Source organism: Cherax quadricarinatus, chromosome 18 (genome assembly GCF_038502225.1).
Source record: "Cherax quadricarinatus isolate ZL_2023a chromosome 18, ASM3850222v1, whole genome shotgun sequence".
Lineage (NCBI taxonomy): Eukaryota > Metazoa > Arthropoda > Malacostraca > Decapoda > Parastacidae > Cherax > Cherax quadricarinatus.
In genome coordinates this window covers 7,279,393-7,305,000 of record NC_091309.1, presented here as the reverse complement: position 1 = coordinate 7,305,000, position 25,608 = coordinate 7,279,393, and the positions used below count along the sequence as shown (strand labels likewise).

The 25,608-nt window shown below is 39.0% G+C and overlaps 1 protein-coding gene and 1 long non-coding RNA gene across 5 annotated transcripts in view; one reads left to right on the top strand and one right to left on the bottom strand.

Moving 5' to 3' along the window:
• The first annotated feature begins 808 nt into the window (after nt 1-808).
• On the top strand, nt 809-24,975 carry LOC138852859 (uncharacterized). Its single transcript, XR_011392135.1, has 2 exons — nt 809-1,049; nt 24,617-24,975. It is a non-coding gene; the product is annotated as an uncharacterized lncRNA (long non-coding RNA).
• LOC128689339 (putative oxidoreductase YteT) overlaps nt 7,046-25,608 on the bottom strand; it is a 38,606-nt gene continuing 20,043 nt past the window's right edge. For 3 of the 4 annotated variants that reach the window (XM_053777515.2, XM_070086139.1, XM_070086140.1), the window contains exons 8-12: nt 24,971-25,164; nt 19,979-20,031; nt 14,526-14,717; nt 12,856-12,961; nt 7,046-12,252 (exon numbers count right to left, since the gene is read on the bottom strand). In XM_053777515.2, the coding sequence (XP_053633490.1) occupies nt 12,146-12,252; nt 12,856-12,961; nt 14,526-14,717; nt 19,979-20,031; nt 24,971-25,164 (652 nt within the window). In that variant the 3' untranslated portion in view covers nt 7,046-12,145. The remainder of the gene's footprint in view (nt 12,253-12,855; nt 12,962-14,525; nt 14,718-19,978; nt 20,032-24,970; nt 25,165-25,608) is intronic. The other variant, XM_070086141.1, reaches the window with a different exon arrangement.

Sequence of the window (25,608 nt, the reverse complement as noted above, 5' to 3'; positions counted from 1 at the left end):
CTGGCCTGCTAGTGTACTCGCATATAATCTAGGGATACCAGTGATTAGCAGAGTACAGTGTTGTAGTAGCAACTAACCAGTATTGTAATAGTACTTAGTGGAGTGGAGTGACTTTCATTAGTTTCTATTTTCTCGAAATACCAGACGTGAATCTCATATAACCTGTAGTTACCAGCGGTCGCAATATACATAACGAGAAGCAAATATTACTACAGAAAAAGCGTCCTTCCTCCAAAATTTCCACCAGTCAACTATAGTGATAATATAGCAATTATTGTGATGGAGACGGAAAAAACCTAGAAAAGCTCGACCGTTCGTCATTGTACCTAGTTCAGCTATTAAAACTTTGGGGGCCCAGTCCCTGGACCCATTACGTACCTCTGTAATCTGTAAATACCTTTGTAACTTGTCATGATTGTGACCAGACCTACCTGGAGTTCATTACCTTTGTAAATTGTGAGTTCATTACCTTTGTAAATTGTGAGTTCATTACCTTTGTAAATTGTGAGTTCATTACCTTTGTAAATTGTGAGTTCATTACCTTTGTAAATTGTGAGTTCATTACCTTTGTAAATTGTGAGTTCATTACTTTTGTAAATTGTGAGTTCATTACCTCTGTAACTTGCTCAGCTATCAAAACTTTGGAGTCCAGTCCCTGGACCAATTATGTACCTCTGTAATCTTTTGACTACCGCCCACAGGATGGGTATGGGGTGCATAATAAACATATTAAACTAACGTCATTGTAGGAGCTGCCAGCAATCACCGGTTCTTCAACACGCAAGTTATACTTTCTGTATTAATCAAATCACATATTACTCGGGTAGATAACTTCCAGTAGATCCTTCATGTGTTAGCCCAAATCACCGACCAGTATGTTTTAAATAAGTGACCCACTGATCAGATCAGACTGGTTCCGAACCCTTGACTGGTCCGAACCCTCGACCGATTTCAAACGGATTCGTTGGACAATAAAGCAGACTGTAAACGGATGGGGTTGTAGGCGCCCTTATAAATACAAACAATAAATATAAAAGGAGCGTACTCCGGTAAGCTGTCCAATATACAAGTACAGTTAGAAATAGAAATACAAATAGCTAGAGCTTCATTTAAGGAGGTTATTAATAGAGTATTCAAGAGGTTGCTAGTAGGATTACAGTAAATCAACCATTCAAATCATTATGAAGCTCTGTGTAGTCTGCAATTAATCAAACAAACGAGCTTCCACATGGATACCCCTCAAGGAAGGTTCCTTGATGTTGGTGAGGGGCTCTTGATTTAGGGAATTGGATCTGTGCTCCAGTTCCCCGAATTAAGCCTGAATGCCTTCCACATCCCCCCACCCAGGCGCTGTATAATCCTCCGGGTGTAGCGCTTCCCCTTGATTATAATAATAATAATAATCCACATGGATAAATTGTCATTTTTGTGGAAATTGGTGTCATGCCCCTTGTGCAAATATCCAAGAACTAGCTACGAGAAGTATTAAAACAGGGAAGTGTTTCTGGGTATGTCCAAATGAGATAAATCTGTGGACTAATATCACATTTGTATTAAAAGAGGATAACATCAAAGCTGCTTTCATAGAAAATCTGGAAGCTTTCTACAACAGATGGGAACATAAAAAGTTTGGGCTGGATGGTACTGCCCTTGATGCTGGTCATGTAGACAGAAACTGTAAGGCTGGAGGTGATGTCCTGGTAGTCAGTAAATGTGGGGCTGATAGTGCTGTCCTGGGAGACAGTAATGGTGAAGCTGGAGGTGCTGTCCTGGGAGACAGTAATGGTGAAGCTGGAGGTGCTGTCCTGGGAGACTAATGGTGAAGCTGGAGGTGCTGTCCTGGGAGACTAATGGTGAAGCTGGAGATTTTGTCCAGGTAGTCTGGAATTGTATGCAGGATGGAATGCACATAAATGACCTCATGGGAGACAGGAGCCATAGTGGGGAAACAAGTGTAGTCAAAGATAAGATAAAACCAATATTGCAAACTAGAAATACCACAGGAAATAGCAAACAAGAGGACTCCACTAGCAATAGTGAGGATATATTACCAAAAACAACTGGTGGGAGCTCCATTGTTGGTGCCAGGGAGGATAGGAATAAGACAGAGAAAAATGCACCAACAGGGAATACAATCACAGAAACCCAAGGCAAACGGAAACCAAGCCTGTGTACATACTATGCACTTGGTATCTGCAGACATGGGAAATCTGGAAAAACAGATGGGACGTGCAACTATGACCACCCTAGAAAATGCCGTGCCCATATGACAACAGGAAAATGCAAACTCCCTTCCTGTAAGCTTTTTCACCCTGAAATGTGTCCCTCTTCAGTACAGGAAAGACTGTGCTATAACTTAAATTGCCAGGCACACCATCTAAAGGGGACAAAAAGATACAAAACATCCAGGCCATGGGAAAACCTGGGTAGCCACAGCCACTCAAGAGGGAGAGGTTTTTTAGTGCCAGGAAGAAAAAAAAACTGGCAGGAAATGGCAGAAATCATACACCAAATCCAGTCATTCCTGGAGTGGAACCACAGTCGATGGCCTCCACTCCAAACCAACAGATACAGATACTAATGCCGGAACCCCCCCCCCAGTACCAACAATACCACCAGTCCGATGACATTCTTCTTTGCAAATATATAGGGTCTAAAGCCAGCAACAAACAACAAAATACCTTTCATCCGTGGACTGCTTGCAGAGGCAAAGGCAATGTTCACGGCTTTCACTGAGACCCACATAAAGGATCACTTGGACAACAAAATATGGATCCCAGGTTACAACCTTTACAGATGCGACAGAGTGAACAGGCAAAAGGGGGGGTTGGCCTGTAAATTGCAGAGTCACTTGTGTGCACAGAACTGCTGAATGCCTCAAATGATGTAGTGGAAGTTTTAGCAGTAAAGATCGAGAACCAAAACCTAGTCATTGTGGTAGTCTACAAGCCTCCGGATGCAACATCCCAGCAATTCCAGGAACAGCTGTTAAAAATTGACCACTGTCTGGAAAATCTGCCAGCTCCTGCACCCAACATCTTGCTCCTGGGGGATTTCAACTTAAGGCACCTAAAATGGAGGAATATTGCAAATAATATTGTTGCAGTAATAACACCAGGAGGCAGCTCTGATGAAAACTCACACTCACACGAGCTTTTAAATCTCTGCACAAAATTCAATTTAAACCAGCAAATAATAGAGCCTACTAGACTGGAGAATACACTAGACCTCATCTTCACTAACAATGATGATCTGATATGAAATGTCACCATATCAAAAACAATATACTCAGATCACAACATAATTGAGGTTCAGATATGTATGCGACTGGAGCCCCCAATGACAGTCGATGACATAATGGGTGGCTAGATTATCTTATCTTATACTCAGTCACGAGAGAGCAGCCCCAGACCGACATAATGAGATTAGTCACGAGGGAGCATTCACCAAATTCAACTTCAATAACAAAAACAAAGTGGGACCAAGTAAACCAAATCCTAACTGATATAAGCTGGGAAGATATACTAAGCAACACAGACCCCAACTTATGCCTAGAACAGATTAACTTGATGGCACTCGATGTATGCACAAGGCTTATTCCTCTAAGAAAAAGGAGGAGTAGATGTAAAATAGAAAGGGACAGGCGCTCCCTTTACAGGCGACAGAAAAGAATAACAGAGCGGCTAAAAGAGGTCAATATATCTGAAAGGCATAGGGAGACACTGGTCAGAGAAATAGCAAGCATCGAACTTAAGCTAAAGGAATCTTATAGGAGTCAGGAATCGCGGGAAGAACTAAAAGCCATAAATGAAATCGAAAGAAACCCAAAGTATTTCTTCTCCTATGCCAAATCAAAGTCGAGAACAACATCCAGTATTGGGCCCCTACTTAAACAAGATGGGTCCTACACAGATGACAGCAAGGAAATGAGTGAGCTACTCAAGTCCCAATATGACTCAGTTTTTAGCAAGCCGCTAACCAGACTGAGAGTCGAAGATCAAAATGAATTTTTTATGAGAGAGCCACAGAATTTGGTTAACACAAGCCTATTTGATGTTATCCTGACGCCAAATGACTTCGAACAGGCGATAAATGACATGCCCATGCACTCTGCCCCAGGGCCAGACTCATGGAACTCCGTGTTCATCAAGAACTGCAAGAAGCCCCTATCACGAGCCTTTACCATCCTATGGAGAGGGAGCATGGACACGGGAGTCGTCCCACAGTTACTAAAAACAACAGACATAGCCCCACTCCACAAAGGGGGCAGTAAAGCAACAGCAAATAACTACAGACCGATAGCACTAACATCCCATATCATAAAAATCTTTGAAAGGGTCCTAAGAAGCAAGATCACCACCCATCTAGAAACCCATCAATTACACAACCCAGGGCAACATGGGTTTAGAACAGGTCGCTGCTCTCTGTCTCAACTATTGGATCACTACGACAAGGTCCTAGATGCACTAGAAGACAAAAAGAATGCAGATGTAATATATACAGACTTTGCAAAAGCCTTCGACAAGTGTGACCATGGCGTAATAGCGCACGAAATGCGTGCTAAAGGAATAACGGGAAAAATCGGTCGATGGATCTATAATTTCCTCACTAACAGAACACAGAGAGTAGTAGTCAACAGAGTAAAGTCTGAGGCAGCTACGGTGAAAAGTTCTGTTCCACAAGGCACAGTACTTGCTCCCATCTTATTCCTCATCCTCATATCTGACATAGACAAGGATGTCAGCCACAGCACCATGTCTTCCTTTGCAGATGGCACCCGAATCTGCATGACAGTGTCTTCCATTGCAGACACTGCAGGGCTCCAGGCAGACATCAACCAAATCTTTCAGTGGGCTGCAGAAAACAATATGAAGTTTAACGATGAGAAATTTCAATTACTCAGATATGGCAAACACGAGGAAATTAAATCTTCATCAGAGTACAAAACAAATTCTGGCCACAAAATAGAGTGAAACACCAACGTCAAAGACCTGGGAGTGATCTTGTCGGAGGATCTCACCTTCAAGGACCATAACATTGTATCAATCGCATCTGCTAGAAAAATGACAGGATGGATACTGAGAACATTCAAAACTAGGGATGCCAAGCCCATGATGACACTCTTCAGGTCACTTGTTCTATCTAGGCTGGAATATTGCTGTACACTAACAGCTCCTTTCAAGGCAGGTGAAATTGTTGACCTAGAAAATGTACAGAGAACCTTCACAGTGCGAATAACGGAGATAAAACATTTCAATTACTGGGAGCGCTTGAAGTTCCTGAACTTGTACTCCCTGGAACGCAGGTCGGAGAGATACATGATTATATACACCTGGAAAATCCTGGAGGAACTAGTACCGAACTTGCACACGAAAATCACTCACTACGAAAGCAAAAGACTTGGCAGACGATGCAACATCCCCCAATGAAAAGCAGGGGTGTCACTAGCACGTTAAGAGACCATACAATAAGTGTCAGGGGCCCGAGACTGTTCAACTGCCTCCCAGCATACATAAGGGGGGGATTACCAACAGACCCCTGGCAGTCTTCAAGCTGGCACTGGACAAGCACCTAAAGTCGGTTCCTGACCAGCCGGGCTGTGGCTCGTACGTTGGTTTGCGTACAGCCAACAGTAACAGCCTGGTTGATCAGGCTGTGATCCACCGGGAGGCCTGGTCACAGATCGAGCCGTGGGGGCGTTGACCCCCGGAACTCTCTCCAGGTAAACTCCAGGTAATAGGTATATGTAATACAGGAGAACCCCTTTTGTAGAGCAGGTTAGGCCCTAGGCTATCACTGTAAAGTGAATCATAGCCTTTTTAATAACAAAAAAGGCACAATACCGTGTGACTTTGTAAATTGTCCAAGTCGGACCGAAACGTCGTCGTAAGCTCCTCCCTTCTATGTGCGGGTTATTTGTGTATGGTCTTTTTCACTTTCAAATGCCTATAAAAGCCTGATAACATGTTTACACTACCATATATTAAGTGAGAAATATAGCTAGGCATAAAAAATGCATATACAGTACACACATTACTTACCTTAAAATAGTTTCATCCTCAGTTTATATGAGTGGTGAATATATTTATTGTAGGAAGTTTGAATAAATGAAAAGTGGGTATAATTGAAAAGTGCTGTATTCAAATTCAAATTCAATGAAATGCTGTAAAGTGAAGCAGGGCCTGCTTGTACTTTTTTACCTACCTTACAAAAAATTTTTGTTCAATAAAAAAAATGACATAATAAAATATTGTTAAGCATAAAATGACATGTAATAAAATATTGTTAAGCATTTTGGGTCTGCTTGATACCCCCATGTTGTGCCAAGTTTGTGCTTATCAAACCTGATCCTTCATTCCTCACTCATCTTTATTTCCTTTCTACCTACCACTGTCCATCCATTCCTCTCTTCCTCTTATCTCTCTTTTATCATAATTTTTAAAGGGGTGGACCAGTAAACCAGTGGAAGACCTGTCAGATGACCAAAAGCTCCAGCAGTTATCATGTAACTAAGACCCGCATGAGGAAACACTTGTCCTGTTTCCTGAGAAATCTTTCCTAACCTAACCTTTTGAATGATGTTGAAGGTTTTTCTTCTCTCTCTCTCTCTCTGACAAGCATCATCTCTCTTCATTCTTCTTCCATCTATTGTCTCAACCCAGAGCCACATTTTGTAATATTCATAATGTAAATTATAATATAAGTAAGTACCCACTAAGCTTATGCTCACACAGGTAAGGTCACAAATTAAACATCATCTTCACTAACACTTACAAATCCATACAGATAACTGAGAGACAATGAGTTTGCATGTGTGACAGCTGGAAAAATATTTCTTTTTTTTATAACTGGATATAGTACACTGTTATTGTTGCATTCACCAGGGAGCACTAATCCTCTAGAGGTCAGAGAGAGAGTCTAGGAAAATGTGAAGCAATCAAGTTCGTTCCATGGAAGTTGAGTTCCTTGGATCAAGAGCCCCAAACCATTATCCGAGATTCTCATTTGAAGGGGAATGAATAAATGGAAATGAAACTCTTACATCTTACTATTTTAACATTTTATATGATAAAAACAACAGGTATTATAATAAATTCATTATAGATAAATTAACAAATAATGTAAAAGAAACATTAGAAGTCCAGTTCCATACATAATCAAAACTGAAATTTAAAATTTTTACTATTTTATTAGTTTTCATAATAAAATACAGTGAAAATTGAAGCTAAGACATTTCTTTCCATATTGATCAGAAAATAAAGAATTTATTGCAACTAAATAGAAGAAGTCAAACTACAGGTCTATTTGATTTATACCATTTTCCATAATTTTATTTCTCAAAAAACAATTTTAATTGACAAAATTACTGAGAATGAATTTTTTAGTTGCTTAATTAAATAATTATTTATATTTGACATTTAGAGCAAAGGGCTAGTAACCGTTTCTCCTGTATATACATAGTATTACTACCTAGATGGGAATTTCCCAAATTCCTTCTATCTTGTTCCAACTGAGCCCATGGAAGTCACTGAGATTATAAAGTCACTTAAAAATAACTCAGGGAATCTGTCTCATGTCCCACCATTATTGTACAAGAGAGCGGCCCATGTTCTCTCGCATGCTATCTCATTACTTTTTAACAAGTCACTAGAAACTAGCACCTTCCCGAAACTACTCAAGACGGCAAGGGTTACACCAATACATAAAGGTAGTGACCCTACAGATTTAAACAACTATAGGCCAATATCAAACTTACCATTGCTATCCAAAATCTTTGAGAAACTCGTGCACAGGAGACTATATTAATTTATAACGGCACAAAACGTACTCAACCCCTGCCAATTTGGATTCAGGAAAAATAAAAGCACTAACGATGCAATCATAAAAATGCTAGATCTGCTTTACACAGCATTGGAAAATAAGGAATATCCACTAGGAATTTTTATTGACCTAAGAAAAGCTTTTGACACAGTAGACCACGGCATCCTACTCCACAAACGTGACCATTACGGTATAAGAGGCCATGCGCTTGCATATTTCAAATCTTACCTTACTAATAGGTATCAGTATGTCACCATTAAAGACACAGCATCAACAACACAGCCACTTGATACTGGAGTTCCGCAGGGAAGTGTCCTTGGTCCCCTGCTCTTCCTCATATACATCAATGATCTTCCAAACGTATCTCAACACCTGAACCCCATTCTCTTTGCTGACGACACGACTTATGTCATCTCTCACCCTAATCTTGCCACCCTCAACACCATTGTTAATGAGGAGCTGATCAAAATATCGACTTGGATGACAGCCAATAAACTTACACTTAACACTGACAAAACCTACTACATTATGTTTGGTAGCAGAGCAGGAGATGCGCAAATTAACATTAAGATCGACAACACTCTAATTGCCAGGCATAATGAGGGCAAATTCCTAGGCCTATACCTCGACAACAACCTGAACTTCAGCACCCATATCCAACACATAACCAAAAAAGTATCCAAAACGGTTGGGATCCTCTCCAAGATACGATACTACGTGCCGCAAACTGCCCTTCTCACACTATACCATTCACTTACATATCCATACCTCACCTATGCTATCTGTGCTTGGGGTTCAACTGCAGCAACACACCTAAAGCCAATAATAACCCAACAAAAAGCCGCAGTAAGAATAATCACTAAATCCCATCCCTGGCAACACACCCCCCCACTCTTCATAGATCTAAACTTACTCCCTGTTCAGTACATCCACACTTACTACTGTGCAATTTACATCTACAGGACCTTAAATTCCAATATTAACCTTGACCTAAAACGCTTTCTTGATAGTTGCGACAGAACCCACAGGCACAACACCAGACACAAACATCTCTATGACATTCCCCGTGTCAGACTAAACCTTTACAAAAATTCAATGTATGTCAAAGGCCCTAAAATCTGGAACACCCTACCTGAAAATTCTAAAACTGCAGACACATTCATCACCTTCAAAACTACCATCAGAAAACATCTTATCTCCCTGATACACCCTGTCAACTAATTACACGAATACCACCTGGTGGTTAACACTTACACTCACTCACCCATTTGACCATAAACAGAAATATCAATCTCAATCTCAAAATAATGAATCTTAACTAGTCATAAGTTGGCCTGTGATACTCCAATACTGAAACTATGTATAGTGCCAAAACAAAAGCATTCACATTGCTAAACTCACAAACTAGTATTTAGTCACTTAGCCATAATACCAACTTACCTCATAATTTTGTAATATTTTAAACTTATGATTTAATTTAAGTCTGCCTGAAATGCCTAGCCATGCTAGGTGTTCTAGTGGTACACTCTGTAATTATTATTTTACTACATGTAAACCACACAATAACCAAATTCTGTAAACTCAGCATTGTAATCCTTATAGAGAATAAACTTTGAATTTGAATTGAATTTGAATTTGAAATGTAAAAGGAGAAACTTTCGTTTTTCTTTTTGGACCAACCCACCTCGGTGGGATATGGCCGGTGCGTTGAAAGAAGAAAGATTTGACATTTTTTATATACACAAAATCTTTTAAATAATATTACTGCACATAGTAAAGCTGCATCGAAGACTTCAAAATTATGAAGAAAATATTAGAAAACTTAAATAAGAATACAGTACATTTTTAATGAGAATGAATATTTTGTCAAAATTATCAGAATCAAAACATACGACACTTAACTCATTCGAGCTACCATACTAAACATTGTAAATAAACATTAAATTTCTGCCGCTGGAACAGCAAGAGGCCACAGCTGTAAATTGAGAAAAAAATTGGAGCTGAAGGGATACAGTAGGACCCCTATATCTGCGGGTCTAGTACCCCCAGTTTCAGTTATCCACAGTTTACCGTGGCCTGCAAATAACCCTTAATTTTGCTTAATAATGGCCTTAAAGTGCAAAAGTAGTGATGGTGGCAGTTCTTCAAAGTCTAAGAGAAACCGTGAAATGCTTCCCATCAGTGAAAAAGTGATAATTCTCCACTTATTGTGCATAATTTATTAATTAAAATTTATAATAGGTATGTATAGGACATAAAACATAGAAAAGAGTAAGGTGATGAGGGTATCAAATGATTTAGATAAAGAAAAATTGGATATCAAATTGGGGAGGAGGAGTATGGAAGAAGTGAATGTTTTCAGATACTTGTGAGTTGACATGTCGGTGGGTGGATTTATAAAGGATGAAGCTAATCATAGAATTGATGAGGGAAAAAAGGTGAGTGGTGCGTTGAGGTACATATGGAGTCAAAAAACGTTATCTATGGCGGCAAAGAAGGGAATGTATGAAAGTATAGTAGTACCAACACTCTTATATGGGTGTGAAGCTTGGGTTGTGAATGCAGCAGCGAGGAGGTGGTTGGAGGCAGTGGAGATGTCCTGTCTAAGGGCAATGTGCGGTGTAAATATTATGCAGAAAATTCGGAGTGTGGAAATTAGGAGAAGGTGTGGAATTAATAAAAGTATTAGTCAGACGGCTGAAGAGGGGCTGTTGAGGTGGTTTGGTCATTTAGAGAGAATGGATCAAAGTAGAATGACAGGGAGAGCATTTAAATCTGTAGGAGAAGGCAGGCAGGGTAGGGGTCCTCGAAAAGGTTGGAAGGAAGGGGTAAGGGAGGTTTTGTGAGCGAGGGGCTTGGACTTCCAGCAGGCGTGCATGAGCGTGTTTGATAGGAGTGAATGGAGACGAATGGTATTTGGGACCTGACGATCTGTTGGAGTGTGAGCAGGGTAATATTTAGTGAAGGGATTCAGGGAAACCGGTTATTTTTATATAGCCGGACTTGAGTCCTGGAAATGGGAAGTACAATGCCTGCACTCTAAAGGAGGGGTTTCAGGATATTAGCAGTTTGGAGGGATATGTTGTGTATCTTTATACGTATATGCTTCTAAACTGTTGTGTTCTGAGCACCTCTGCAAAAACAGTGATTATGTGTGAGTGAGGTGAAAGTGTTGAATAATGATGATAGTATTTTCTTTCTTTTTTGGGTCACCCTGCCTCGGTGGGAGATGGCCGACTTGTTGAAAAAAAAAATGTATAGCACTTATATATAGGGTTCACTACTATCTGCAGTTTTGGTATCTGCAGTAGGTCCTTGGAATGCATCCCCCGTGGATACAGGGGGTCCTACTGTACTAGGAAATTTTGTCTTGCACAGTGGTAGATCAACAGAATGAATTACAGATGTAGAAAGTGGTACACCCATTGGAATTGTTTTAAATTATATGAAGAACAAATTATTGAAGATAGGACACCAAGAGCATATTTTAAAAATTATATGATGAGCAAACTATTAATAATTATAGACACCATGAGCATATCTCTGCTCCTGCAGCTACAAACAAGTAATTATAAATAGGTAAATACACCCTGCCTCGGTGGGATATGGGCAGTTTGTTGAAAATAAAAACACAATACATTACAACCTCTCCTCACTTAGGGACGTACTCGTTTACCGATAATTCAGACTTATGATGGGTTCTCTGACTAGTATGCATATGTAAATAATGTACATTGGAGCTTATTTCCTCTATTCTGTTTATTACAATATACAGTAGACTACTGTATAAACATTTAAAAATATAGTGCAAAGGTGACATTAAAACAATATCAAAGATGGCTGACACGAACCCACTACCAATATAGTATGCTCCTCACTTAGCTATGTATTTGTTTACCAACGTGGTCTTAGGAACAGAAATCCAGCGTTAAGTGAGGAGAGGCTGTATAATGTAATGATATAGTACAATACTGCATTATTTTCTCATTTATGTACTTCATTGTCCACCACCAATATGGCTCTTCATTATTATTTTTTTTTTTTCAACAAGTCGGCCGTCTCCCACCGAGGCAGGGTGACCCAAAAAAAAAAAGAAAGAAAATCCCCAAAAAGAAAATACTTTCATCATCATTCAACACTTTCACCACACTCGCACATTATCACTGTTTTTGCAGAGGTGCTCAGAATACAACAGTCTAGAAGCATACACATAAAGATACACAACATATCCCTCCAAACTGCCAATATCTTGTTCTATTGCTCCTGTCTTCTGGCTTCTTAATTATAGGTACCTTTAGCTGCTCAATTTTTTCTTCATTATATCTTACACCATCCAGCGAGGATCTTCGCTAGGCCTGACAACACTGCCTGTCAAGCGTGAATGTTCTGCTGCAAATGTCAGAAGATGTGTTTCTAAAGACACACTTGGGCCTGAAAAAAGAAATACTGTATAAAGTAACTTCAGCCTTTTACTGATTAATTTGCTCGTTGCTTTTCTTTTGAAAAATGGCAAATATATATTTTTTTTTATCCCAAACTTCACCCACAGGCATAGTGATAGTAGTATTCCTAACAATGAAGCCACAAACTACTAGAACAAGATGCTGTACTGTTCTAGCCAAAATAGCACTTAGAACAACTTTAAAGTGATAAGTAATGGGATATAACTCATTTAGAATCATTAAAATGATACAAAAAACTAATCATAGACTATTCTTATGGAAAGAGGATAGATAAATACCCATGACCTGCTGAACCCTTCTTGGTTACCTGATTTATTGATTATCTATAGAACCCCACAGGGTCTGGTACTTCCCAAGGACAAACATACATTAATGATGAACAGTTAATTACCTAATTCTTCCTCCGTAAGCCATGCATGTCGTAAGAGGCGACTAAACTGCCAGGAGCAAGGGGCTAGTAACCCCTTCTCCTGTATACATTACTAAAATTAAAAAGAGAAACTTTTGTTTCTCTTTTTGGGCCACCCAGCTTCGGTAGGATGTGGCCAGTTTGTTAAAAGAAGTTAGTTACCTGATAAGATACATTCTCGGTCGCCCTCTGCCACTGCTTTTGCAAATGCTTCAATCAAGAAGAAATCTGCACCATTATGTCCCCACCCAGGAGGAGCTCTCAAACTCTGCAACAAAAGTAACTAATAATTTATGTCAGCTCTTAGAAAATTGAAATATTCAATACACAGAAAAATGATTATTTTCTGAGGGTAGTATTTATGATGCACTTTTTAAATTAGTCTGAGCTTCTATTGGTAGTTTTATTACTCTTAATGACTAATAATTTAAAACAAAATCATAAGATATGCTTAGAACTATGATAAACTCAGCAATTCAAGTGGTTTTAGTAAATATATTTTCTTGTAAATTTTGATAAAAATGTCTTAGACATGCTTTCCTCTAACTCCAAACAATGACCAGTTTCAGGCAAACCACCTCAAAGGTCATAAACTGAAAATCTCACTTCTATTCACCAGTACAGGAATTCACTAAAACAAGAAGTGTAAAATGCACCTATTTTTAATGTGAGCAGGGTAATATTTAGTGAAGGGATTCAGGGAAACCGGTTATTTTCATATAGTCGGACTTGAGTCCTGGAAATGGGAAGTACAATGCCTGCACTTTAAAGGAGGGGTTTGGGATATTGGCAGTTTGGAGGGATATGTTGTGTATCTTTATACGTATATGCTTCTAAACTGTTGTATTCTGAGCACCTCTGCAAAAACAGTGATAATGTGTGAGTGTGGTGAAAGTGTTGAATGATGATGAAAGTATTTTCTTTTTGGGGATTTTCTTTCTTTTTTGGGTCACCCTGCCTCGGTGGGAGACGGCCGACTTGTTGAAAAATAAAAAAAAAAAGACATTTTTTTAAAATATATTTAGAGTCTGCATAGGAAACCTCTGAGTGAATGGAGGGGAAGTAAAGCTGAACCTGAGAGTTAAGTCATGCTCACTGCTCGTTATGCAGATAGTCTGTGCAAGGTGACACCGAGTACCAGCTCACTATCTAATGGTTATAATCACAACCATAATTTTTAAAGGGGTGGACCAGTAAGCCAGTGGAAGGCCTTGGTCAGATGACCAAAAGCTCCAGCTCACTCAATATACAAATACAGTATATCAAACCTATCATACAATATTATAAAAATGGAAATATAAAAAAAATAATAGGGTTATTATAACAAAGAGTCTAGACTTTATATCAGTTGTCAGACAATGAAAGGTATCACTTGTGATAATAACAACTCTAACAGTAATATTAATAATTAAATACAAAACCACCAGACAACCATCCCAGACAAATGCCAAAATAAAATACAGACATATTCTACACTATTGAGCATTGTATGACCATACAGCAGAACCCCTGTATCCACTGATTTGGTATCTGCAGTTTCAGTTATTCATGGTTTACTGTGGCCCACAAACAAGTCTAAATTCTGCATAATAATGGCCCAAAGTGCAAAAGTAGAGAAGCTGGTAGTTCTTCAAAGTCTGAGAGAAGCCGTGAAGTGGGAAGCACTTCACGGCTTCACTTCCCATCAGTGAATAAGTGATAATTCTCCACTTATTGTGCATAATTTATCAATTAAACTTTATAACAGGTATGTATAGGACCTATACATAGGGTTTGCTACTATCCACAGTTTCAGTATCCACAGCTGGTCCTACTGTATATAGTATTCTTACTTCCTCACACTGATGAGCTTTTGAGACTCTGGACAGGAAGTCAAAATGCTGAACTGTATGACCAAGTGACTCGTCCCATACTAACTGTCCACGAGTACCATACACTTCTGTCTTTCTTGCACATAAATTCTTCGTGAAGGCGATCATTGTAAGAGTTGCAGTTGCACCATCACTAAATTCAAAATTAACAACCTGAAAGAAATAAACCAAAGGTGTACTTTAATAAAGTTACACTTTACAGGATATTGCAGATATGAAATTTTCACTTTCATGAAACAAATTCTTTTAATTAGCCCTCTGGTTCTGTATTTCTATATTCAACATACTAAATGGTACCATATTTAGTACAGTACTGGATTTTGTAATCTGTATCTTCCCAGCTAATAACATCCATAAATTTTTTTTTTTTTTTTTTTTTTTTTTTTTCAACAAGTCGGCCGTCTCCCACCGAGGCAGGGTGACCCAAAAAAGAAAGAAAATCCCCAAAAAGAAAATACTTTCATCATCATTCAACACTTTCACCACACTCGCACATTATCACTGTTTTTGCAGAGGTGCTCAGAATACAACAGTCTAGAAGCATAAACATATAAAGATACACAACATATCCCTCCAAACTGCCAATATCCCAAACCCCTCCTTTAAAGTGCAGGCATTGTACTTCCCATTTCCAGGACTCAAGTCCGACTATATGAAAATAACCGGTTTCCCTGAATCCCTTCACTAAATATTACCCTGCTCACACTCCAACAGATCGTCAGGTCCCAAGTACCATTCGTCTCCATTCACTCCTATCTAACACGCTCACGCACGCTTGCTGGAAGTCCAAGCCCCTTACCCACAAAACCTCCTTTACCCCCTCTCTCCAACCCTTTCGAGGACGACCCCTACCCCGCCTTCCTTCCCCTATAGATTTATATGCTTTCCATGTCATTCTACTGTGATCCATTCTCTCTAAATGACCAAACCACCTCAACAACCCCTCTTCTGCCCTCTGACTAATACTTTTATTAACTCCACACCTTCTCCTAATTTCCACACTCCGAATTTTCTGCATAATATTTACACCACACATTGCCCTTAAACAAGACATCTCCGCTGCCTCCAACCGTCTCCTCGCTGCTGCATTTACCACCCAAGCTTCACACCCATATAAGAGTGTTGGTACTACTATACTTTCATACATTCCCTTCTTTGCCTCCATAGATAACGTTTTTTGACTCCACATATACCTCAACGCACCACTCACCTTTTTTCCCTCATCAATTCTATGATTAACCTCATCCTTCATAAATCCATCCGCCGACACGTCAACTCCCAAGTATCTGAAAACATTCACTTCTTCCATACTCCTCCTCCCCAATTTGATATCCAATTTTTCTTTATCTAAATCATTTGACACCCTCATCACCTTACTCTTTTCTATGTTCACTTTCAACTTTCTACCTTTACACACATTCCCAAACTCATCCACTAACCTTTGCAATTTTTCTTTAGAATCTCCCATAAGCACAGTATCATCAGCAAAAAGTAACTGTGTCAATTCCCATTTTGAATTTGATTCCCCATAATTTAATCCCACCCCTCTCCCAAACACCCTAGCATTTACTTCCTTTACAACCCCATCTATAAATATATTAAACAACCATGGTGACATTACACATCCCTGTCTAAGACCTACTTTTACCGGGAAGTAGTCTCCCTCTCTTCTACACACCCTAACCTGAGCCTCACTATCCTCATAAAAACTCTTTACAGCATTTAATAACTTACCACCTATTCCATATACTTGCAACATCTGCCACATTGCTCCTCTATCCACTCTATCATATGCCTTTTCTAAATCCATAAATGCAATAAAAACTTCCCTATCTTTATCTAAATACTGTTCACATATATGCTTCAATGTAAACACCTGATCTACACATCCCCTACCCACTCTAAAACCTCCTTGCTCATCCGCAATCCTACATTCTGTCTTACCTCTAATTCTTTCAATTATAACCCTACCGTACACTTTTCCTGGTATACTCAGTAAGCTTATTCCTCTATAATTTTTACAGTCTCTTTTGTCCCCTTTCCCTTTATATAAAGGGACTATACATGCTCTCTGCCAATCCCTAGGTACCTTCCCCTCTTTCATACATTTATTAAACAAAAGTACCAACCACTCCAACACTATATCCCCCCCTGCTTTTAACATTTCTGTCATGATCCCATCAGTTCCAGCTGCTTTACCCCCTTTCATTTTACGTAATGCCTCACGTACCTCCCCCACACTTACATTCTGCTCTTCTTCACTCCTAAAAGATGGTATACCTCCCTGACCAGTGCATGAAATTACTGCCTCTGTTTCTTCCTTAACATTTAAAAGTTCCTCAAAATATTCTCGCCATCTACCCAATACCTCCATCTCCCCATCTACTAACTCCCCTACTCTGTTTTTAACTGACAAATCCATATTTTCCCTAGGCTTTCTTAACTTGTTTAACTCACTCCAAAATTTTTTCTTATTTTCATTAAAATTTCTTGACAGTGCCTCTCCCACTCTATCATCTGCTCTCCTTTTGCACTCTCTCACCACTCTCTTTACCTTTCTTTTACTCTCCATATACTCTGCTCTTCTTATAACACTTCTGCTTTGTAAAAACCTCTCATAAGCTACCTTTTTCTCTTTTATCACACCCTTTACTTCATCATTCCACCAATCACTCCTCTTTCCTCCTGCCCCCACCCTCCTATAACCACAAACTTCTGCCCCACATTCTAATACTGCATTTTTAAAACTATTCCAACCCTCTTCAACCCCCCCACTACTCATCTTTGCACTAGCCCACCTTTCTGCCAATAGTCGCTTATATCTCACCCGAACTTCCTCCTCCCTTAGTTTATACACTTTCACTTCCCTCTTACTTGTTGTTGCCACCTTCCTCTTTTCCCATCTACCTCTTACTCTAACTGTAGCTACAACTAAATAATGATCCGATATATCAGTTGCCCCTCTATAAACATGTACATCCTGGAGCCTACCCATCAACCTTTTATCCACCAATACATAATCTAATAAACTACTTTCATTACGTGCTACATCATACCTTGTATATTTATTTATCCTCTTTTTCATAAAATATGTATTACTTATTACCAAATTTCTTTCTACACATAGCTCAATTAAAGGCTCCCCATTTACATTTACCCCTGGCACCCCAAATTTACCTACTACTCCCTCCATAACATTTTTACCCACTTTAGCATTAAAATCCCCAACCACCATTACTCTCACACTTGATTCAAAACTCCCCACGCATTCACTCAACATTTCCCAAAATCTCTCTCTCTCCTCTACACTTCTCTCTTCTCCAGGTGCATACACGCTTATTATAACCCACTTTTCACATCCAATCTTTATTTTACTCCACATAATCCTTGAATTAATACATTTATAGTCCCTCTTTTCCTGCCATAGCTTATCCTTCAACATTATTGCTACTCCTTCTTTAGCTCTAACTCTATTTGAAACCCCTGACCTAATCCCATTTATTCCTCTCCACTGAAACTCTCCCACCCCCTTCAGCTTTGTTTCACTTAAAGCCAGGACATCCAGCTTCTTCTCATTCATAACATCCACAATCATCTCTTTCTTATCATCTGCACAACATCCACGCACATTCAGACTTCCCACTTTGACAATTTTCTTCTTCTTATTCTTTTTAGTAATCTTTACAGGAAAAGGGGTTACTAGCCCATTGTTCCCGGCATTTTAGTTGACTTTTACAACACGCATGGCTTACGGAGGAAAGATTCTTATTCCACTTCCCCATGGATATAAAAGGAAAATTAATAAGACCAAGAACTATTAAGATAAAATCAAAGAAAACTCAGATGAGTGTGTATAAATAAATGTGTACATGTATGTGTAGTGTGACCTAAGTGTAAGTAGAAGTAGCAAGACATGCCTGTAATCTTGCATATTTATGAGACAGACAAAAGACATCAGCAATCCTACCATCATGTAAAACAATCACAGGCTTCGTTTTACACTCACTTGGCAGGACGGTAGTACCTCCCTGGGTGGTTGCTGTCTACCAACCTACTACAATTTATGGAATTGGTAGTAGGTTACTTAATGCAGTAAAGAGTTTTTATGCAGATAGCAAGGCTCAGGTTATGGTACACAGATGTCACTAAAAGTGGGCCTTAGACAAGGACTTGTAATATCACCAATGTGGTTTAGCATAGTTACAGATGAGTTGTAGAAGAAGTGAATGCTAGGGTGCTGGGATAAGGTATAAGTTTAAAAGATAACAAATCTGATACAAAGCAGAAGTTATCACAGTTGATCTTTGCTGAAGACACCATTCTTTTGAGAGATTCTGAAGAGAAATTAAGAAAATTAAAAGGGGAAAATAAAGAAGAAGGTGATGAGAATAACAAAAAGTATAGGCAATGAATAATATGATATCACTGAATGCAAGTGAATGCATTCACTTGCATTCAGTGAATGCATTCAGATATTCGGGAGTGGACACGTCAGTAGATGAAAGTTGAGATGAACTACAGAAAATACAAAAAAAAAAGTACTGTTAAGCTTGTGTTGAGACATCTTTGGAAAGAAATTTATCTTATCTATGGAGGCAAAAAAAGATATGTAACAGAGTATAGCAGTACCAACACTTATATGGATGTGAAGCATGGGCTTTAAATGATGCAGCAGTGAAGATGTCATGTTTGAGAGCAATGTCATGTTCATATTTTACAGGGAATTCAAAATGTACAAATTAGAATAATGAGTGGGAGTTATCAAAGGTATAATTCAGAGGGCTGAGGATGGGTTGTTAACATGGTTTGGGCCTTTAAGAGAGGATGGAGCAGAACAAGATGCCCAAGAGTGTTTATAAATTGAGTGGAAGGAAGGAAGGTAGGGGTTGCTCCACAATGGGTTGGAGGAAGGAGGGCTAAAAGAGGTTTTAAGTGCTAGGGACGTGAGAGTCCAGCAGCTTTGGGTTAACATGTTAGATTGGAATGAATGGAGACAAATGGTTTTTATGAGGTGACATGCTGCTGGAGTGTGAGCAAGGTATCATTTATGAAGGGGTTTGAAAAACCGTTTAACCAGACTCGACTCTTGAAGGTGTGAAGTACAGTGCCTACACTCTAAAGGATGGGTAGGGATGTTGCAATTCAGAAAATCATCTGAATTGTGATGTCTACACAATTCTGGGTATCTCCCACCAAGGTAAGGTGATTAAAAAAAAAAAAAAAAAACCACCTCCCATCCCTCCTTCTGAGTGCAAATACTATATGTACTGACCTCATTCCCAGGATGCAAGTCCAGCTCAGTGGTTTTCCTGAATTTCTTGTTGCTCACACTCCAGCAGCATATAAAGCATTAAAAACCATTCCAGAATTTTTTTTGATAAGGGGCATAACAAGAGATCCTATTAATTAGTTACCTGGTTGTCACAAACATCATTATCAGTGTCGTACACACATTTTCCATAAGGACCTGAAAATATTTAAATGTATAAATAAACTATTTACTGAAGGCACAGCGCATTGATTAGAATATAGGTTCATAATTTTAATGTTGATATTGGAAATTTTAGGTATTAGATTGGTAGACAGCAACTGCCCAGGGAGGTACTACTGTCCTGCTAAGTGAGTGTAAAACGAAAGCCTGTAATTGTTTTACATGATGGTAAGATTGCTGGTGTCTTTTGTCTGTCTCATAAATATAGTACAAGATTGCAGGTACGTCTTGCTACTTCTACTTACACTTAGGTTACACTACACATACATGTACAAGCATATATATACACACCCCTCTGGGTTTTCTTCTATTTTCTTTCTAGTTCTTGTTCTTGTTTATTTATCTCCATTGGGAAGTGGAACAGAATTCTTCCTCCGTAAGCCATGTGTGTTGTAAGAAGCGACTAAAATGTCGGGAGCAAGGGCCTAGTAACCCCTTCTCCTGTATAAATTACTAAATTTAAAAAGAGAAACTTTCATTTTTCTTTTTGGGCCACCCTACCTTGGTGGGATACAGCCAGTTTGTTGAAAAAAAAAAAACTGGAAATTTTAGGTATTAGATTAGTAGACAGCAACTGCCCAGGAAGGTACTGTACTACCATCCTGCCAAATGAGTGTAAAACAAAAGCCTGTAATTGTTTTACATGATGGTAGGATTGCTGGTGTTTTTTTGTCTGTCTCATAAACATGCAAGATTTCAGGTATGCCTTGCTACTTCTACTTGCACTTATGTGACACTACACTTAGATGTAAAAGTGGTGAGAGTGGTGAGAGAGTGTAAAAGGAGAGCAGATGATAGAGTGGGAGAGGCACTGTCAAGAAATTTTGATGAAAATAAGAAAAAATTTTGGAGTGAGATAAACAAGTAAAGAAAGCCTAGGGAACAAATGGATTTGTCAGTTAAAAACAGAGATGGGGAGATGGAGGTATTGGGTAGATGGCAGGAATATTTCGAGGAACATTTAAATGTCGACGAAGAAAGGGAGGCGGTAATTTCATGCACTGGCCAGGGAGGTATACCATCTTTTAGGAGTGAAGAAGAGCAGGATTTGAGTGTGGGGGAGGTGCGTGAGGCATTACGTAGAATGAGAGGGGGTAAAGCAGCTGGAACTGAAGGGATCATGACAGAAATGTTAAAAGCAGGGGGGATATAGTGTTGGAGTGGTTAGTATTTTTGTTTAATAAATGTATGAAAGAGGGGAAGGTACCTAGGGACTGGCAGAGAGCATGTATAATTCCTCTTTATAAACGGAAGGGGGACAAAAGAGATTGTAAAAATTATAGAGGAATAAGTTTACTGAGTATACCAGGAAAAATGTATGGTAGGGTTATTATTGAAAGAATTAGAGGTAAGACAGAATGCAGGATTGCAGATGAGCAAGGAGGTTTCAGAGTGGGTAAGGGATGTGTAGTTCAAGGGTTTACATTGAAGCATACATGTGAACATTATTTAGATAAAGGTAGGGAAGTTTTCATTGCATTTATAGATTTAGAAAAGGCATATGATAGAGTCCTCCATGGGGAAGTGGAACAGAATTCTTCCTCCGTAAGCCATGTGTGTTGTAAGAGGCGACTAAAATGCCAGGAGCAAGGGCCTAGTAACCCCTTCTCCTGTATATATTACTAAATGTAAAACGAGAAACTTTCGTTTTTCCTTTTGGGCCACCCCGCCTTGGTGGGATACGGCCGGTGTGTTGAAAGAATATGATAGAGTGGATAAGGGAGCAATGTGGCAGATGTTGCAAGTATATGGAATAGGTGGTAAGTTACTTAATGCTGTAAAGAGTTTTTATGAGGATAGTGAGGCTCAGGTGAGGGTGTGTAGAAGAGATGGAGACTACTTCCTGGTAAAAGTAAGTCTTGGACAGATGTGTAATGTCACCATAGTTGTTTAATATATTTATAGATGGGGTTGTAAAAAAAAAGTAAATGCTAGGGTGTTCGGGAGAGGGGTGGGATTAAATTATGGGGTATCAAATACAAAATGGGAATTGACACAGTTACTTTTTGCTGATGATACTGTGCTTATGGGAGATTCTAAAGAAAAGTTGCAAAGGTTAGTGGACTAGTTTGGGAGTGTGTGTAAAGGTAGAAAATTCAAAGTGAACATAGAATAGAGTAAGGTGATGAGAGTATCAAATGATTTAGATAAAGAAAAATTGGATATCAAATTGGTTAGAAGGAGTATGGAAGAAGCAGATGGATTTATGAAGGATGAGGTTAACCATAGAATTGATGAAGAAAAAAAGGTGAGTGGTGCATTGAGGTATATGTGAAGACAAAAAAACATTATCAATGGAGGCAAAGAAGGGAATGTATGAAAGTATAGTGGTAACAACACTCTCATATGGGTGTGAAACTTGGGTTGTAAATGCTGCAGTGAGGAGGCGGTTGGAGGCGGTGGAGATGTCCTGTCTAAGGGCAATTTTTTTTTTTCAACAAACTGGCCGTATCCCACCAAGGCAGGGTGGCCCAAAAAGAAAAATGAAAGTTTCTTTTTTTAAATTTAGTAATTTATACAGGAGAAGGGGTTACTAGCCCCTTGCTCCCGGCATTTTAGTCGCCTCTTACAACACGCATGGCTTACGGAGGAAGAATTCTGTTCCACTTCCCCATGGAGATAAGAGGAAATAAACAAGAACAAGGACTAGAAAGAAAATAGAAGAAAACCCAGAGGGGTGTGTATATATATGCTTGTACATGTAAGTGTAGTGTGACCTAAGTGTAAGTAGAAGTAGCAAGACGTATGTGAAATCTTGCATGTTTATGAGACAGAAAAAGGTACACCAGCAATCCTACCATCATGTAAAACAATTACAGGCTTTCGTTTTACACTCACTTGGCAAGACGGTAGTACATCCCTGGGCGATTGCTGTCTACCAACCTACTACCTAGATCTAAGGGCAATGTGTGGCGTAAATATTATGCAGAGAATTCAGAGTGTGGAAATTAGGAGAAGGTGTGGAGCTAATAAAAATATTAGTCAGAGGGCTGAAGAGGGGTTGTTGAGGTTGTTTGGTCATTTAGAGTGAGTGGATCAAAGTAGAATGACATGGAGAGCATATAAATCTGTTGGGTAAGTAAGGCAGAGTAGGGGTCATCCTTGAAAAGGTTGGAGGGAGGGGGTAAAGGAGGTTTTGTGGGCGAGGGGCTTGGACTTCCAGCAAGCATGCGTGAGCGTGTTAGATAGGAGTGAATGGAGTCGAATGGTATTTGGGACCTGATGATCTGTTGGAGTGTGACCAAGGTAATATTTAGTGAAGGGATTCATGGAATCCGGTTATTTTTATATAGCCAGACTCGAGTACTGGAAATGGGAAGTAAATGCCTGCACTTTAGAGGAGGGGTTTGGGATATTGGCAGTTTTGAGGGATATGTTGTATACAGTACGTATCTTCATACGTATATGCTTCTGAACTGCTGTGTTCTGGGCACCTCTGCAAAAACAGTGATTATATATGAGTGAGGTGAAAGAGTTTAACGATGATAAAAGTATTTTCTTTTTGGGGATTTTCTTTCTTTTTGGGTCACCCTGCCTTGGTGGGAGACGGCCAACTTGTTAAAAAAAAAATATCTATATATATATACACCCCTCTGGGTTTTCTTTTAAATTTCTTACTAGTTCTTGGTATTGTTTATTTCCTCTTATCTCCATGGGGAAGTGGAACAGAAGTCTTCCTCCATAAACCATGCATGTTATAAGAGATGACTAAAATGCCAGGAGCAAGGGGTTAGTAACCCCTTCTCCTGTATACATTACCAAAGTCAACAAGAGAAACTTTTGTTTTTCTTTTGGGCCATCCTGCTTCGGTGGGATATGGCTGGTTTGTTGAAAGAAAGAAAGAAGAAGAATTTTAATGTTGATATTGGAAATGCTCATTATTATGCACATTTCCAGTAGCTCTGTACTACAATTAAAATATTCTGAAAAGGTGTTAAAGGGTTAGAGACAGCACTTTTATATGTTAGATAGGAGTAGTAGAGACAAATGTTTTTTATGACTTAACGTGCTGTTAGAGTGTGAGGAGGTGGAAAATACAGTGCATACACTCTGAAGAAGTGGTGAGGGATATTGCCATGTGGAGGGACATCTTAGCAACAATGATGACATGCCTCTGACAAGACAATGATAAGAGTGAGTGATGGTGAAAGCATTTTTTCTTTTTTGGATCATCCTACCTCAGTGGGAGACAGCCAGTGTGTTTAAAAAAAAAAATTGAGAATGAAGTTAAAATGTAATCACACCTAATATAGAACTGATATTAAGGATTAAGGCTTAACAAATGATTTAGGAAATGATTAGATGATATACCATACAACTACAACAAAGTTCATGAATAATTGAGGTAAGATAGCATGGTGTGTAATTTAAGACAACCTAGAGACAAGCTGTGTAGCATACATGGGCAGGAACATAGTTACAGAACGTGATAGGAAAAAAAGGGGATACATAAAAGTCACATATAACATAATATGTTGCAGTTTTTGAACTGTAGTATTGGCATGCCTCTGGCAAGACAGTGATGGAGTGAGTAATGATAAAAGTGTTTCTTCTTTTTCAGGTTACCCTCCCTCAACAGGGAAAATGGCTAATATCCTAAAAAGAAAAAGAATTCATAAGGAAGATTTGTGTTTTAGATAACAAGGAGACAAAGAGATCACATTTGTAAACTGAGGAAGAAATGCCAAAAGGGCAATAAGATCTTCACAAAGTTGGGAGAAGCTTGGAATGGGATACAATAGGAGGTACTAAGTGTTACAACTGGAAATCTAAACAACTTCCATTATAGATTATATACTGAAAATGGAAAACCCACAAGTAGAGCTCTGCTTTTGTAGCTACAAAAGAGATAATTACAAATACACATATATATATACATAATGAATGTAAACATATAATGCAAATAAAATCTTACCTGTTTCGATAGCTTGAGTCAACTTTTGCAAGTAGCCCTCAGGTGCATCCTCAATGTCACACACGGCACTCATGGGCCAGCGTGGGCTAAGTGGTGCAGGATCAAGGTAAATCTTCTTGGCTGAGAAGGCACAGATTTCCTCCACTTGGCACTGCAGACAGCGGGACCCAGAACCCATGGGCTTTTTTTCCTTTCTGTTAACATTTTATATGAATACAATACTTTACATCGGTGGGATACGACCAGTTTGTTGAAAGAATGCTTTACATACAAAAAGCAAAAAGTTATGAGACTACAGCACTGTACATATACAGGTACCATCCGACTTATGACCAAGCTTGGTTCCGACCAGACGGTAGTAAGTCAAAACAGACGTAAGTCGAACCTTACTACTGAATATCAACTTCACATTTCTGTAATGATTTTATTTTATTGTTTTATTTTGGTATTTCATTTTTTACTTTACTTTTTATGCTGTTAGTACTGTATTTTATACTGTAAGGTTGAGGATAAACACTGTACAACACAAGCAGTTGTTTATGTCCCAGAAATTTGGCATACAAAACATGGTCGTAAGTCGAGTGGTTGTATGTCAAGTAGGTCATAAGTCGGATGGTAGGTGTATTTATGACAACTCA